We start from the raw sequence: 18,716 nt of genomic DNA, 5'->3' as shown, positions 1-18,716 counted from the left end.
AATTCAGTTATTGAGGAAATTGATGTCCAAACAAATGAAACTGGTTCGTTCACAGGTTCTTCAGAAAATGTATCGGCGTTTGAGTCTAATAACTGAGATTAAAATGACTTTTTCGGTACTAATTATAGAACACTAATTGTCACTGTGGTGTGAAATTTTTTTACCCTTTTATGAAGAATTTTGAAGAGGCAGAAACAACAAAAAACATGAATTTGTTTTCTTATAATGAATGAGAAATATCGTTTTCTTGAAAATATGTTGAATCTTTTACCTCATTATACCAAATTAAGTAATTTTTCAAAACAAATTAATTTTCCGTCCTTGATAACATGAGGAATGTGCAGAATAAATAAAAAGGTTGTGCTCAGTTTTTCAAAAATATTTTCTGTATTTTAAACAGGTTTATTTTGAATGGACTTCTTAATATCACGAAAGACGGTCAAATAACATGAAACAAAAATTTAATCATTATGACAACTTACTCTTGTGAAGTATTTGAAATAGAAACTACAAAAGGGTTAATTATTGATTTATAGCAGGATTTATATCAGGATTTCATTTTACTGATATTATATTTTTTTTATCAGTCCCAGTAAAAAATATTTTTTCATACACAATCTCATTACTGAAATATTTCTTAGATTTAAATAATCATGAATTCGCTTTGATTTTTTTTCATCGGCAAAAAATATGAAGAAAAAGGAATCGATCCTTATGTATCATGAGAAACAGAATCAAAAGAAACTTAATTCGATCATATTATAAAAGATTTAGCAAAATATTATTTTAACAGAAAATCATTGAATTTCAAACCAATTTGCAGTTATAAGTGCAGTTGAGAGAATAAGCCCAATCAAAATATTTATTATAAAATATAATGAAAAATAAATTTCTATTTCACAGACATATATACATCAAAATCTTATTCTTTTTTCATCTTTTTAATAATATCTTTTTCACAATCTTAAATCTTACAGGAGTTTTGAATTTTCAAATCAATCATGAAAATACACTCAATGAAATAAATTCTAATCAACTGCGGAACTCAGGTTGAAAAAAAAAAAGATCTTCCATCATCCATGTCATCTACCCTAAATCTGTCCTAACACGAGAAAAACTAAATCCTACTTTTTATAATAATTGGTTTCCAGATTAAGCTAAAAAAAATATCATAGACAATCACAAATTAAACAAAAAATATCATACAGCGAAGACTGATTTTACATATTAAGTCTTATATTCTTCATTAGAACCGAATCCTGTATTTAAATTCAGGACAAAGGGCTCTAGCATGTTATTTAAGAAACGATCTGTTCATAATTTATTCAAGTTTCGCATCTGCTTTAACTGTAGAAAGTGTTTTGAAATTTGAAAACATCAGCACTACAATTAAAGTATAAAACTGCTAGAAAAAAAGAAATCCACATTTCTTCTCCTCAATGACAGAGTCTTGTACATTTCTGATAAGATAGAATTTTATTTAAATTGAAAATAATGGATCAATGCCATTGCAAACGTTGCGGTAAAACAGTGACACACAAAGAGAATCACGCTTGCTTCATTTACAAGAAATTTGATTACAGGTATTTACAATCACGGCCAGTAGAAGCGGAAAAACACCATGATGAAGTAAAAGACAAATCTACGGAGAATTCGAATGACAGTTCTAATGAAAAAGAAAAAAATCTTTCCTCAAAGTACAACAGGTGTACGATTTTTTCAGAGAATTTCATTAATGAACAACTAAGGAATTCTTGTGATAGTTCATATTATGATCCCATTTCAGATGTTCAGATGATCCAAACTAATGTAAATGCTTCTTCAGAAAATATTGTATCCAGTTACAGACCTGAAAACCACCAACTCGAAGCTTATGAAGAACTGATCGTTGTCACCGGAGCAAGCGCTATTGATATGCAAAAGCAATCAGGTGTATCAGATTTCATGCATGCGACAACTGATATAGAATATAAGATGTCTCTTGAAAAGAGAAAATGGCAGACTTTGAATAAAGATAAAAATAGTTTTATGGACTCTCTAGAATGTGTTATCAGAAATTTTCTTCCAGATAATAAAAATAATTCTGGAACTGCGAATGTCATTTTAGAAACTGATCTTCTACCAGAAAGTAAGAAGCAAAGAAATGGCAAAAAGGTTGTATCAGAGAATATAAATGAACATATTTCACTGGAAGTGCACTCTCATCTTTATTATAAGAACGAGAAAAGGGCTGCCAACGCGAAAGAAGCAATATGTAACAAGGAAAATGACAATGCTGTGGCTGGACCTTCCGGATTCAATTCTCGTAAAAAGAAAACAGATAAGACCTCCAGTGAAAAAGATACTCTTAAAACAAATTATCGAACACACACTGACGACAGGCACTTTATATGCGTTATATGTAATAAACAATTCTCTAAAAAATCAAATCGTGACCACCATTACAGAACACATACTGGCGAAACACCTTATGTTTGTGATGTATGCGGAAGAAAATTTTCCCATATAGGAAACCACAACAGACATTACAGAACCCACACGGGTGGAAGACCTTTCGTGTGCGACTTCTGTGAAAAAGGTTTTGCTCAAAAAGCTCATCTCAAGAAACATGTTAGGACTCACACTGGAGAAAAGCCTTTTGTATGTGAAGTTTGTAATAAAGCCTTCGCTGAAAAGGGTAATCTTAAAGCACATGCTCGTACCCATACTGGAGAAAAGCCTTACAAGTGTCCAATTTGTGGAAAAGCTTTCACGACCAGCAGCTGTTGTATTAGGCATCAGAGGAGCGCGCATAAGTGAAATCAACTTGTAATCTACCATAATTCTTTTAATCTTGTATGAAACTATTTTACATTGTTAATCGAATTGAAACAATTTTAGTTCATAATGCTTAAAATTTTATTTTTAAAATTACTGTAAGAATTTTACTACTTAGACGAAGCATATTTCCTGATATCGAAACTGTAAGTGACTATTATTATGTTAATAATTGACAATGAAAATATATTTTCAGTTGAAATGCATTTATTTCTAAGTGTCTTACCTTTTTTACACTTTTGAATAGGTTTCAATCAAAGTAAAAATTTGAAGCCATTCACATTAGAAACGAATGTTTCGCTTAATACCAATAATGTAAATAATATTACTTGTTTTGATTTTAAGTTAAAATGAAATATTTCTAAATTTAATGTTATTTACCGTTTCATTTCTTGTTTTTCAGAGTATCTAGGAAAAATTTAAATCTCAAATATATGTGCGTTTCAAATAATGCTACGTAAGTATTTTGATATTTTAACTGAACAAAAATGCATAGGTTCGGTTAATAATTGTAATAATTAACAGAAATATTTTGAACTGGTATAAGCAATATTTTTTTTAATTTGAGGACTTATTCATGAATAATATTGCTGCAATTGAAAAATTGAAATAAAATGTAAAATCTATTTTTATTATTAATGAATTTTATTATTAAATAATTTCTCAAGAAGCACATTTCTTCATATCTTAAAAATCGCGATTTACAAGAGATATTTAATGTACTTTTGTAAATAGTTTAGTAAATATTTTTACAGTAGGCATCAAATTTCAATGTGTCTATTGTGATATTTCTTTTTTCCTCTCTAAGAAATTCTTTGTAGTCCTTTTCTATGAAATAAATAAATGCAGTATCTATTTTTTTTAATAATTTGTGTAGTCTCTTTTAGTATTTAAGATAAATGTGTGAGCTGACACATCCAGAAACAATAAAATTAGCAAATGTACTAATGTATATTTTCAATGCTGGAAATTCGGAGGTCCAAACGATATTTTTGAATTGTTTGTTTGCAAATGAATTAAATAAAAATAAAAGGTAATTTTGTCATGTTTGTGCAATAAATTCCAAAGCAAAAAATTAATTTACTAAAATTCGAAGCATAATTCTTTTAATGTTTCAATTTTTAAATGTTTAGTTGCATTTTCTATTTTTATCAAATTAAAGAAATATTTCTAATTATTTTATAGCAATATATTTATTGAAAGATGTTAAAATTTGGTCGTTTCTTTCTTTTTGTAAGCATTTTAACTTATATCTTTTTTACAATGTTATTGTTCAAGATATTATGATTCGGCTTATTTTTTCTTGTTGAGTCTTTCCAATGTAAGATACTTTTTATTAAATCTTTTGTAGATTTTTCTATTTAAAATTAACTTTTTGGCTCAAATCATGCGGGACTAAAAATGATTTATATGTATGTATTTTTAATATTGCTGCCCTTTCTTATAATATAATCTGATCTTACTTCGAAAACTCTTATTTTGTGCTAATATGTCGTCTTCAATCTTTTCTCCCGTTCGTTAATGGATTATCATGTATTCGAATCATTTTCCTGGATATGAACTCGCTCTCCTTTATGCATTTAACTTGAAAGTCTTTTAAGCATAGCTTTGATTCGACCAGCAAATTAATGATACAGCATCGTGTTAGAGATAAAATGGATGAAGAAAACGAAATTTTCTAATATACTAAATATGCTAAATATACTAAATTTATCTTACTGATGAAGAATGTGTTCGTGCGCAATCAGTACACTAAAAAATTTTTTGGAAGTTTGAAGATGATAACGATACAAAGAGTACAAGCTGCCGAGTAGCCCTTACTTGTGCGATGTATTCATTTAATAAATGAATATTATATAAATTGTTTTAGCTGTAAAATTATAAATGTGTTTTTATTGTCACAGATGAGTTTTAAAACAAATTCGTTTTATTTTTCTTTTCTAATTCTTTGGAATTTGCTTGATAGAAGACATTTTTTCCCTTCTACATAGTTTAATAAATGTTGTTTTAATTATTTTAAATTTTCTTTTTCTTTAGAAAAAGCTTTCGGGCTATTTTCTTCAAAGAAGTTATTGAATCCGATTCAATAAATTCAGTGGCCATTTTCACTTCACGAATTTGAAAATAATGTATTAATCGGAAAGAATGCTGAAAAACGTCACTTTTTCATTCAAGTGATTGCTAAGTGTTCCATTTAGAGAATGAGAAATTCTTATAATTTTATGTATGTAGGTTTAATTAAATTAATATTCTTATAAAAGATAAGCAAAGATTAATATTTTTTTCTGAATTACATTCTTAATATTTCTAGTGAAATTCTGTAGAAACAAGATACTTGAAATTCTTTATAGTTCTATAACTCAACATCCTTAACTCTTTCATATAAAATGACGAATTTTATTCATGCATCGAATAACTACATTTTTAATTTTATATCTGAAATTAAGTGAAAGTACAAAGTAATTTAAAATGCAAAATTACTTTAAAACTGCTTCAATATCTCAAATAACTTCACATCATTATGATAGTGAAAATAATTATAAATGATCCAGTTTTGATGCATGATCTAATTAGGAGATTAAATAATTTTTAGGTCAAAGAGTTAATTAGCTATTCAAATGTTTTCTGAATTAAATATGTTTACTTCTAATTCAACTATTTCTCTGTTATGTCTCAATTTTATTGTTTAAAAAATAAATTCATTACAAATGCCTTTTACTGGCCAACGTACCAAATCTCCATCTGCTTTTGTTTTATATGTATGGGAGAAAAATTTTAATTGTGAAAAATAGATGATAGCATTTATATATATATATCTCATAAAAAATAAGAAAAAATTAGCATTTTATTTTGAAATAATTTATAATTTGTGATTTTCAGTTTAAATTATTTGGTTATGTTTTAAATATTTTTAAAGACGAAAACACTTTTTTTTTTTTTACTAATTGAAAATTTTGAACTTTTATAAAATCTCATTAAGCTGCGTATGATTTTTCTCAAAAGCATATTTGTATCAAATTTGGTAGACTTAAAGAGTGCATTTTTTATAATACAATGTTAATAAACTCACACATAGAGTGCGTTTTCTTTTAATTAATAAAGAAAGAGAAGGAGTGAATCGACGTGAACATAGATACCCTATCTTCGACTAGAAAGTAAAAAAGAAAAAAAAAGGGGGGGGGGGTAGGTTACAAATGAAAGGCGAAGGAAAGTATTAACTCTAAAGGAGATTGGATAGTGTAAGTTCCTATTAATATATCTAAGGCAGATGTATTTTCAATATGAATCACTCTATTATGAAACCTGAAAGTATTAATAGCGCAATCCACATATTATATATATTTTCATCTAAGTTATTAATTTAAATCCTGCGCCCAAATTTTAATTTACATATTATGGAAAATAGTTTTAATTTAAAATGTGACGAGATAAAAAAAAATGTAAAAAAAAAAAAAAAATGAAAGAGTTACTGCACACAAAACCCAACACATGTGTCAATGATTTCATGGGTTTTAGTTTAGGTATATTAACGTCCCGTTTTTAAAGCGACACTAGGACTCATTTGGAACTCATCTCGTAATTTTGAACCGCAATCAGATGAAGAGAGTGACACCTGAGCCAGTATCTCCCTCTACAAACTTCCAAACCACACCAGAGGGATTTAATAGGATAATCTGTATTGCGTTAATAATAAAAGATTAAAAGCCAATAATATTATCTATTCCAAATTAATTAATTACGTTGACCCACATATTAACAATTTGGTTATATGCCATTTATGCCCACATATGTCATTTGCCTCCTGCCTGTAATTAGCAGCCAACGATGTGCTTCGTGCACGGTGTTGGGTGGAGTGCCGTATTAAATGCTGTAATTAGCAATTGATTAGAGGATAGTTTCACTTATAAAGAGAGAGTAAAAAGGAAAATAATCTGTTTGTTTAATAGGTCAAAACATAGACAGAAATTAGGGCAAAAATTGTGCTAATCTAATCTATGGAATGACATTTTAAATTTAAATCTTATGAAGATTGGAGCTATTTCATTTACTATATTACATACAGTCACTCAAAAAGTATTGGGACACTTGGCATGAATAACTATATAGCTATTTGTAAAACTATTTATCACATTAAAATAAAAACAAAATGAATCAAGAAATATTTTAACACTTGGTGTACACTTCACTTCAATGGTGTACACTTCACACTTCATGAACAATTTCTAAGGAAAATTTTATTTTTATGTTAAAATTATAATTTGATCTATCTTTTCAAAGGCAAAGAGGAGTTAAAAAAGTATTGGGACACTTTTGAAATGAGAAAGTCAACAAGCATACAGCACATCAGTAGAATCGAATTTACTTCTACATTTTTAAACTATAATATTAAACACAGAATTTTCAATAGATAACATTAGTTACAGAAGACACAAAGATATATCGGTTGATGTGCGAAATCTTGTAATAATTCATTGGAAAAATGGGAAATTAATTCGCTGTATAGAACATCTTTTGAAAGTGTGTAAGTCTACTTTTTTTAATATTATTTATAGGTTCAAGAAAACAAATAGCATTCAAAACAAGCAAAGCTAAGGGTTCCAAGAATATTTAATGAACGTGAAAAGAGGTAGATTTTGAAATAAATTCACTTTAATCCAAAAACTAGAGCAGTAAATTTGATTACACGATGTAAATGTAAGTTTGAGAAATCTGTAAATCCTAAAACTGTCAGAAATGTTTTGTGAAAACATAAGTATACGGCAGAGTATCTCACAAAAAGCCCTACATAAGCAAATCAAATCGACAAGCTTGGCTGGTTATTTGCTAAAATGTTTGTAAACAAGCCAAAAGAATTTTGGGAAAATGTAATATTTGTTGATGAAAACACATATAAAATTTTCGGATCGGATGGCAAAAAAAAAAAAAAAAACGTTTGGCGGAAACAAAATACAACTATGCATGTTAAAAATTTAAGACCTTCTGTGAAATATGGAGGTGACAATCATATAGTCTGGGGTTGCATGGCACGCACTTGTATTTGGAACTTCCATTTTATTAGTTGTACAATGAATAAACATGTCTATTTTTACATTCCCAACCGAAATTTAAAGCAAAGTGTGAGCTCAAGATATTTTAAATTATAAAAAGATAATGAACCGAATCGTAGAGGACCCATCACTGTTATTTTCAATTAATAGGTCTTCTACCACTGTCCCAGTGCTGTTAAGATTCCTGTACAAAATCCAGACTTTAATCGCATTGAGCATGCGTAGGATTATTCGCACTAAAAACTGTATGAAAATCAAATTTCTAACAAGCAAGAGTTAAGAAAAGCAGGAGTTGGTTGAAGTGAGGGCCAATTTTGATGGATCATTTTAAAAAACATAGGTCCATTTGTAATCTTCTAATAATAGAATGCGTGCATTTGGTGGTATATTAAGTTTCTACAGAAAATGTCACTTTTTAAACCATGAAGAATTTCAGAGTTCTCTTAATGTAAGACCTATCATACATTGTTTTTACATATATTGTAAATATTTTGATAGTATGTAATCTAAGAATTATTTATTATAATTTTAATGCATCACTGAGAAAATTGTTTCAAAATATACTGAATGCAATTGAATAATATATAGTAACACTAATTTTTTTTAAATCATGGAACGTATTCAGCAACAATACTTCTATATCCTAACACAGACAAGTAAAAAATACTTTGCTGAAACCGTATTGTTTCTATGTAACAATTCATATTGTTACAATTCCAACCATTGTAACTATTCCAACAAAGTGAGTGGGATAATTGTTTCTCTTTATTCTGACTTATGTTGCCGTCCACTTCTCAGAGTAAACGGATTTCTCCTGAAATGTTATGAAGATGGTTTGTTTTTTTATTAGAATTTTATTTCTGCCGAATCCAACATCTCAATAATAAAGTGGAATTCGATGCATGAGTTGATAATTCATAAATCAACTGTAAGTTTATTTGCTATTTTTAATGAACTACTGTTAAGCTTAATAAATTTTCAATATTTTATTTAACAAAGCATTTTTATAATTGAATTTTATATTCTGCTAAAAAAAGCCCAATTTTTGAAAATTTGATTTTTTAATAATTATTCAGATAATTGAATGTCGTATTTCCCAAGAAATTAGTTGTATTGTTAAATTTAGAGTGATCTTTCCTAAACGTAGAATTGAAATGATATGAATTTGCTATTTTTGGAATCAATAGTGATAGGAATAATTAATAACAGAAGTTGAGAAACCTCGCACATATGTTTATAATTTAGTTGAAGTCAATTTTCCCTGCCGATATCGCAGCCCAAACAATCAAAAGAAATAATACTGATACAAACTTTTGGTCACTGATTTTTTTTTCAGACACACGTCATATAATGTTTTTCCTTAAATTAACCCTTTGAAATCTGTGTGTCTAAAATGTAGATATTTACTGAATTGTGGAAATCAAATTTTTTTATTGATCTATTTTTTTAAACTAAGAAAATATTTGAAATTAAAAACACATAATTGTGCTTTTTTTATTAAATTTATTTGTGCACGAAAGCACTTTATTTTAATTTTCAATTATTTTTCGTCAATATTAAGTCATTTATTGTATAATACAACCCTCTTTTGAATTCAAACTTCCTAGAAATCTGGCGGTTGATTTTATAATTAATTGTAACACGACAGTTTTGATGATATAGTGTAAATAACCGCCATGGTGCTTTATAGAATACATAAAACTTGAAAAGAGAAAGAAAGAATTTTTTTTGAGAAATATGAAATCGTATAGTGTCTATATTCTCTAAATTTAAAATCAGGTCTTCTGAAATGCGCGAACTTCTTTCTTCATTATGCACATTTGTTTTTGCCATTTTTAAGCAGTTTTGCATATTTTCTACTCATTTCTCTGGTCGTAATGATTGTTATTTAAAATTCATTGATCTGCCGTTGGATTCAAAGCATTTTGACATATAGAAAACGAGTGGCAATGGTCTATGGAGTGGGATAAAAATCCTTAAAAATGATGGTCACTGGTGTGGGGTAAAACCCCATGAAGTTTGAATGATGGTCACTGTAGTGAGGTAAATCTCCATAAAGTTTGAATTATGGTCACTGTAGTGGGGTAAACCCACGCAAAATTTGAATAATGGTCACTGACATTGGGCAAATCTCTGTAAATTAATCTTGACCAATGTTCGCTGGCGTGGGATAAAACCCATTAAACCTTGTATGATGGTCACTGGCACTTATTAAAACCTTTTAAACCATGAATGATGGTTCGGAGTAAAATCCTCTAAACCTTGATTTCTAAATTTTGTGAGAAATGATGTGTGTTTGATGGTCACTGTCATGGGATAAAATCCCGTAAACCATTATTCATTGCCACTAGCGTGGTATAAAACCAACCAAACTAAGAATAATGGTCAATGGCGTGGAATAATATTCCGTTAACCTTTAATGATGGTGACTGGCATGGTGTAAAATACTATAAACCATAAGTGATGGTCACACGCACGAAGTGAAATCCTCTAATCCTTTATTTCTAAATTTTATATGGAAAGATGAGAGTTTGATGGTAAATCCCCGTAAACCTTGAATGATGGTCACTGGCGTAGGGTAAATGCCCTTAAACAAACCTTGGATGATGGTCACTGGCGGGTAAATCTTGAATGACGGTCTCTGGCGTAGGGTAAAACCCCGTTAATTAACTTGAAATGATGATGACTGGCTTTTGGTAAAACTCCGTAAACTTTCAATGATGCATGGTCACTGTCATGGAGTAAAATCCTGTAAACCATGAGAGATATTGCCAGACACAAGGATTAGAGTGTGTTAGTTATGTCCAGTCTTGTGTATATGATGGTCAATGGCGTGGGAAAATGCTCCATAAATCTTGAATGATTGCCTTTTAGAGTCCTGCACGTCAAAGCAGATACTGAATGTGGTATGATACCCATTGCAAAATAAGAATTTTGGTATCCAGAGCTCTGGAAATCCATCCATGCTCGTTGAAAATATTTTCAACTTTTTGCTTTACTACATATAAATATTGAACACATGGAAAAAAAGTGAGTATTTTTGAATCTGGATATACAGATTCAGTGAATTCAGTCCGTACGAAAATTATAATTGCGTGAATGTATTTATCTGAATTTCTAAAATGATATCGATGAATATTATTGCATATAATTCTCAAATGTAGTATTAGTAAGAGACGGAAAAGAGTATTTAATATTTTATATAGTTTTAATTAATATAAATATATATTTAAATATAGTAAACGAGTGAGGAAATCTCTAGATTAGGAATATGAATTTTACAATATCAAATTATGTTCCGCAGGTCTCTTTTACTACGATTGTGTATAGTACATAGTGTTATTTTTTTTATTAATGTTTGTTTATTTATTTATTTTTATAGTTTAATAAGTTGAAAACTGGAAATGGAAAAATGATTTTATAATTTAAAATCATATTGATCATTAAGTGGAATAATCATAACCTGGGAATTATTAAAGAACCGAGCATGAAAAAAGCAATGGAACATCATATTTGTACATGCTGCCATTGCCATAAATATTTTGACGAATGACTGGAAACAATATATGACCTTATGAAATGCCCATATTTAACGCCATCAGGTGTAAGCCATATTCGAAAAGATAATTTCTGCGTCCTCGTGAATGTATATTCGAATTTTTCGATATACGATACCGAAGATTAGACAGGATATCTCTGAATTTAGGGCCAAACTTTAAGGTGTAAAATATATACAAAGAAGCATTTTTTTTGCATAACAATATGGGGTTAGAAATGAAAAGTGTACACGGAACAAGTAAGTGAAAGCAAGTAAAAGCAAAGCGCAAAAACTCCAGTTGATTTTGGTGAGGACTCCAATGCAAAACTGTCAGTCATTCGGCAACTGAACACCAGGGATCTTCGAAAAAGTGTGTGCCAATCATTTGCTATATGATTTCAGGAGAGTGTCGATGTTGGCGGGGGCACATTTTTTCACTTACTGAAATATTTTTTTAAGTGAACAGCTTTCTTTTCATTTCTTGGTCATTTATTTCCCGCCAAAACGTTTCAATTCCAACTTCACATTCCTGTATATATATATAAAAAGGATTCTTTATACTTATTTTAATTACTTTTCTAATTTGGCCATGATTTCGGATGCACCATATAAGCAAGGTGTTTTCGTAGACAGATTGATAGAGAAAACAACGGAAAATGGAAAATGAAGCAACTACCACAAATTTTGGAAGTTAGTAGTAGATTTATTTTCATATATTTCAATAAATATTTTCAATGTAGTTTTTTTTTCACATATTTCAATCAGTTGTGTATTTCAACAAACCTTTTCGTTTATCAAGTCCATGGGACCTCGATTACGAACAAACCTATGAAACATAAGTCAATTTCTTTTCTAATTTGAATTTTTTTTTAAATTTTTGTTTTGAAAAAAATAATAGATTTTTTAGTCAGCATTTATTAACAGTGTTGATATATAGTAAAGAGAGAATGATCTTCGGGAAATATTCTCTCATAATAGATCTTATTGGGTTTTTTTCAATGTCTTCAGTTTATACGGGCTATATACCTACTAGGGAACCTGCTCTGCACATTTCGCTAATGTGGTAATGCATTCCATGTGCCGTACCTCTTGGGTGATGTGGAAAGCGGTTACATTTTGAATAATTGTATCATCCCAATGTAGTTTCTTTTCGCATAGTTCAATCAGTTGTGTATTTCAGCAAAACGTTTCCTTTATCGAGGCTTAGGGACCTGGATTACGAACAAACTTATTGAAACAGAGTCAGTTGTTTTTCTGATTTGAAATTTTTTTATTGTGGTTTTGGAAAGACAGAATAGATTTTTTCAATCAATATTTATTAACTGTATGGATATATAGATAATCGAGAATGATCTTCTCGAAATTTTCTCTCATAATAGGTGTTATTGTGTTATTTTTTTCTATTTCCAGTCTTCAGTTTATACGGGCTATATACCTACTGGGGAACCTGCTCTGCACATTTCGCTAAAGTGGTAATACATTCCATGCGCCGTACCTCTTGGGTGATTTGGAAAGCGGTTGAATTTTGAATAATTTAATTTTCATATTATAGTATATTTTCATATATTTCAATCAGTTGTGTATTTGAACAAACCGTTTCACTTATCCAAGTCCAACTCGATTACGAACAAAACTATTTGAACTACTTTATATCTAGAATGCAAGAAACAAATGTATAGATACTTTCATTGAATATAAATTTTTCATTTTTGGTGATATCATAGTAAAATTACTTTATTCTCTACTTTCAATTTTGTCTTACTTTAAACGAAAACCAAATCCAGAGAAACTGAAATATAAACATCATTTAGAAGAAGGATATTAAATCTAGCATTGAAAAATTCTTATTTTGGATGCTTATTTTAATTTTAAAAAAATACTTTTATCAATTCAATCATATATTTTTAATGAAATGTCTATAATCTCCATCTTTTTACTTTTCCATATTTTTTTTTTTTGTGTGTGTGCGAAATAAAGTTTATCTGTTGAAAAAATTATGTCTTATATTACTTGTGTTTTGTTAATTTGGAACAAAATACCATGAAATCTCTTTTCCATTTTTTTTGTACCTCCAGGAGATTTGTGTCTGTAGATATATTGTGGCACTTTCAGTTTTTTTTTTGTTTAAGTTAATAGATTATTTTAATGTATACAGAAGATCTAATTAATAATGCATTCTTTACATATACAGTTTAAAACTGAATTTGAAATATTCAAACGATGTTCAAAACTATTTGAGCTGAATGTAGTGAAGACATGCTTTCTTATATTAATATCAATTTTAATTGCCGCAATATTTTCAGAAATAAAATGATGTATCTGTATCAGTGAATCTGAGCTTTCGCCACACTGGTCTGTTCTCCGTTATGGTAAGAAAGGATAATAGGTTCAAAACAAGATGCTATCCACCGGGTTGCCATGAATGTGAGTTCCAGTACATTAAGTAGGATTTGAGGTTCAAAGCATGATGCCATCCACCGGTTTGCCATGAATGTGGGTTCAAGTGCATTAAGTCGGATCTGGGTTCAAAGCATTGTCGGACGATGAAGGTTAAATAACCTCCCACTTGAGTGGTGTGGAATTGGCTGAATAAATAATAGGCGGATGTGCCATTTTTATCATGTGTTTGTGGATCAAAATTAAGAGGTACATTCTCAAATAATTATTCTTAGTGTTTCGTGCTGGGAAATTTATATAATTAAAATATTGGCTTGCATTTTAATCCTTTACACTTTTCTATAAGAAAATATTATTCGAAATTAATTGATAATCAATAATCAGAATTAACAAAATAGAGTTAATTTTGTTATCTTTTCTGATACATATGTTTGATCAATTATATGAAAGTAAAATGCTCCATAAAAATTGATTTATCAATAACTGTCTTTTAATTGTTAGGATTTGCTTAAAGATGAAACATTTCTAAAACCTATCATCACCAAATAAAAATACAACATAATTTCAGAGTTGAGAATATAAATATGCTGCTCATGTTGAATCCATATAAATAATAAAGTAAAAAAAATAATTTCCTGTTTAGTTTTTATAATAAAATTTAATTAATATGCTTAACTTTCGTGGTTTCTTTCTAGGTATTGTTAATTTCGTACTTTTTCTGATACAAAATTCTTTTATTTCTGGTTACAAAAAAATAGATATTTCAGACAGCATTTAATAGCTGTCTTGTTATAAAGAACAACATTTATTTAACTGTAATTACTTAACTGCCTCCCCCTTATAAAATAACTAGCTGCCTTTGGTGATCCCTATGTTCGACAGGATGAGTGTTTGCTATAAATATCAATTAAATATTTTGTACAACTATGTCTTAATGGATTCATCGGCAAAAACATTTTGAGCAACATATTTTGATAGACATTTTCATTGTAAGATTTTATAAACTTAACATCATTATTACAATTTTTTTTGTCTATATTCATTTATATTGTAATATTTCAAATTTTTTGTGCAATTTAAAAAATTTATTAAAAAACATATCAGACTAAAACTGAAACAGCATTAATTATAATCACACTGTATTTGATGGAACTGGTATGGGAACTTTTTAATTTTGGATTCATATTTACAGAAAGCCTAGAATTTATAATAAATTATAAGTTTTTGCTATGATATTTTTTTATTTAGGTTTCCACTTATAAAAAGATATTAAATTTAAAATAAAGGATGTTTATTATTCGAAATTAGAAGCGGTTTACATATTGGTAACATTTTTTATGGCATACTCGATAATCTGTTGCATTCAATGCTAGTTAACATGTGCCTGCGTTGTGATAAAGGCTAAAACTCTTGGTCAATATGTAAATAATCAACAGTTAAATATGTAAAATAGGATTTAGGAAATTATTAAAACTATTTCAATGAAGCTTATTTTGTAGAAGATTTCATTCAAGTTTATCTTTAGTATGCATAAAGAACAATTCTATCATTTTTTCTTCCATGTTATATGAATATTAACCCTTAGCACTCTGATAGCTCCTCTCAGTTATCATTAAAGATCATTTTCACGTTTTATTTATTTATTTTTCAATTTTGATTGTTAAAAATGCCTACATAATGGTGAAAAGACACAAATTTATTTTTCTGCGAAATTCAATTTAAAAAAAATATATATTAATTTATTTTTTGGTGCAATAAACAAGTGCATAGTTATGCGTCAAACTACTTTTCAGAGTGCAAATCGTTAATACCGATCGTCGACACTTGCGCGAGATCCGAACATTTTTCAATAACGCATCCATCGAATCATTTGTATGGAAATGATTTGTTGTTCTCCAAAACTGAAAGAAAGATTTGCGGCCTGGATGCAATGCCTTGGATTCGGAGAAGTTAAGATTCAATTCTGAAAGCTGATTACACAAAAATACCGTCTGTTCGTTGGAATCTAAAGTTAAATCTAATATAAAGATTCCTAAACGTCTTCCTACTAAAATGGCAAGATTAAGAATGAATATGTGTGTGTGGGGTTGATGGTCATTGTCGGCAAAGTGTCGCTCTCCAGTTAACTGCGGTCTCCAAATTAGAACATTTTAGAAATTTTTTCATTTTGAGATGGGACATTAAATTTCTAACCGAATCTTCATTACAATAGTCCATATGTTAATTTTCTGATCGGAAGATTAGTCACTAAAACTCCTAAATTGTGTAATAAAATAATAATTCAATTAATGGGCTGAGAAAATTCCAGTTAGTAAACATGGAGACAGAAACGTGTTCAGACCTATTTAAGAAATCATAAAAGGATACTCCACTTTGTCTTAATGTTTTTAGATAAATCTGTGTGACATGAATATTTCGAAAGATTTAATTGGAACTATGACTGAATCCTGAGGAAATTTCACAGGCCAGGGTACAAACCCTTCCGTAGGAGGTACGTCCTGTCATCGGTAAGAAATATCTATCTCCATTTACAATTTCTATACCAGAAAGGACGGCGAATACCAACCATAAAGCCATAATTTTCTCATCTACATTTTTCAGATGTCACCGGGAGAGGGGGTAATCAGTTAAGTAGTATGAATTGCATATATTGCTGAATATGTTTCATGGATAATTGAAGAAAATACATTATTTTAGATATCGAGTTTATTTAAATTTTTAAATATAAAATTAAAATGTAGAATTGAGAACAGAATCAGAGTGTCTTGATGGTTTAGTTTTGATTTAGTTTCAGTTCGGATTTTAAACAAGAATTAAGTCTGTTTTGAATGGACCTCATAATGTAAAACATTAGTCAATTGAATTATCAGACACTTAGTTAAACTATCACTTAGACACTTAGTTATCAGACACTTAGTTCAGGAGAACAAAGACTTCCTCATTTTATTTCATTTATATTATAATTTTCTTTAATTCTATTCCGAAACAACCTTTCATACAAATCTGATTACAGAAAAATACAAGGCGCACTAAAAATTTGGGTAAACCTAAAGAAATAAAAATAATGATTGTAAAAATTTAAGGAATATGTTGAGAAAACATATGAATTATTTTACCTAAAAATAATTAAAAACTGGCCGAAAGATGACGATAACTAATTAAACTGAAATTGTGCATGTAAAAACACAGCACAGAAAGAATGTTGAACATGTCTTCCAACACAAAGTATTCAGCAGCATAACTGCACTATTGCAGCCGAGTGTAACATGCCAGCATCGATGTCTCCGACGACCTATTGAATGGCATCTTTCAGTTCCATCAAAAAGGCCAGAGAACCCCGGGAGACACGAGACTTTAGGAATTCCCACAAGCAGAGATCCGCTGGAATAAGGTCCTGCGATCATGAGGATCAACTGATATTACATCCTCGGTTTATCACACAGTCCACAGTGAATGTGTGTAGAATAAATGTCTTAATGTAAAGAGCTGTTTGAAACAGGACACTATTCTTCTTTAGACATCCTGCAAGCAGTCTTTGCTGCAAATATGCACAACGCTCTTTCAAAAACGTAAAAGTCCCTTCTGCAATGACGGAAAGAATTTCCCAACCAAATATACGACAACGCTCTTGAAAAAAATGAATAAAATGATATATAGAATAAAATAAAAAAATGAATAGAAAATAGAGCTTTCATTTGTCTTGATTCCTTTCACAATGCGGAACTTTCGAAATGCTTTAGTCGTGAATTCACCGTTCTTAAAAAAAAATTTAATCACCTATTCTCATTCCTATAACTATAGCATGCTACTAACATCGAATGAGGATCCAATTCCAGCTTTTTGTTTTGTGGTAATCCTGATTTGCATATACCGTCACGATTTCATGTGTATGCGCTAGAAATGGGTGAATTGTAGAATACTTTTTAAATGGGAAAAAAAAAACTGAACATATTCCTTCACACCACAATTTCTCTCGAATATTACCTTTTTTATTACGATTTTTTTTGGGGGGGAGGGGAAATTTACGCAAAATTATGACACACCCAATTTTTTAGATGAAAATAATCACAAATTTGCATTGAAGAAATTTTAAGCCTATTGAAAATGAAAAGAAAGGAGATCGTCCTTTTAAAAGATTATGGGGGGAACCGAACAACAACAACAAAAAAAAAAAACTTTTGTCTTATTGTTAAGAATCTATTAAGACTTTTTAAACGAATATTAATGAATCTCAAATCTGTGAAGCAATTAAGAGAAAAAAAAGATAAAAATGTTCTTTTAAAAAAGGGGATTAAAGATAGATTCCTGTTTTATGGATAGTCATTTTTCTAATTAAAAATCTTTAATATATATGTTGGCAAAAATCAAATAATGTATATTTTCTTTCACTGACGAGTTCTTTGAACCTTTTAGAAGTTTTGGTTGTTTAAATGTATGACCAAAATGCTCTCAATTCTTATTAATTATGGTTCTCAAGTTTCAAAGTTTTACTTCCCATGCCTTCCTATACAAAATTTGTTTTGCTACTAGTTTTACTATATCATTTATTTCTGCCAGCTCAATTGGGTGCTTAAGTTAAATCATTAACATCATAGATATTTGCATAAAGTGGAAGCTGATATGAAATATTAGATGCATAATTCTTTAGTAGAATCGAATCCACGAGCTCAAACTTAGGACACAGGGCTCTAGCACGTTATTAAAGATATAATTCTTTCGTAATATATTCATTGCTTTTAATCTATTATAACTATATAGTCAGAGCCATTTAAGTTAAAAACAGAGTTCATTTTCTACAGCAGGAAACTGTTCAAGAAACCGAAGCAGAGGTCTCCACTTCAATAATAGATTATTACACATTTTAGATTAGAAGGAATTCTTTTTGAAGTTGGAAATTAAGGGAACAATATCGTTGC

At 29.4% G+C, this 18,716-nt stretch overlaps 1 protein-coding gene across 1 annotated transcript; it reads left to right on the top strand.

The window, feature by feature from the left end:
• The first annotated feature begins 1,494 nt into the window (after positions 1-1,494).
• LOC129972051 (zinc finger protein 112-like) lies at positions 1,495-2,799 on the top strand. Its single transcript, XM_056086032.1, has one exon. The coding sequence runs from the start codon at positions 1,495-1,497 to the stop codon at positions 2,797-2,799; it is 1,305 nt and encodes a 434-aa protein (XP_055942007.1).
• Positions 2,800-18,716: the final 15,917 nt, after the last annotated feature.

Source organism: Argiope bruennichi, chromosome 6 (genome assembly GCF_947563725.1).
Source record: "Argiope bruennichi chromosome 6, qqArgBrue1.1, whole genome shotgun sequence".
NCBI lineage: Eukaryota > Metazoa > Arthropoda > Arachnida > Araneae > Araneidae > Argiope > Argiope bruennichi.
Note: the sequence above shows the minus strand (reverse complement) of the source record. Positions and strands in the feature narration are given on the sequence as shown.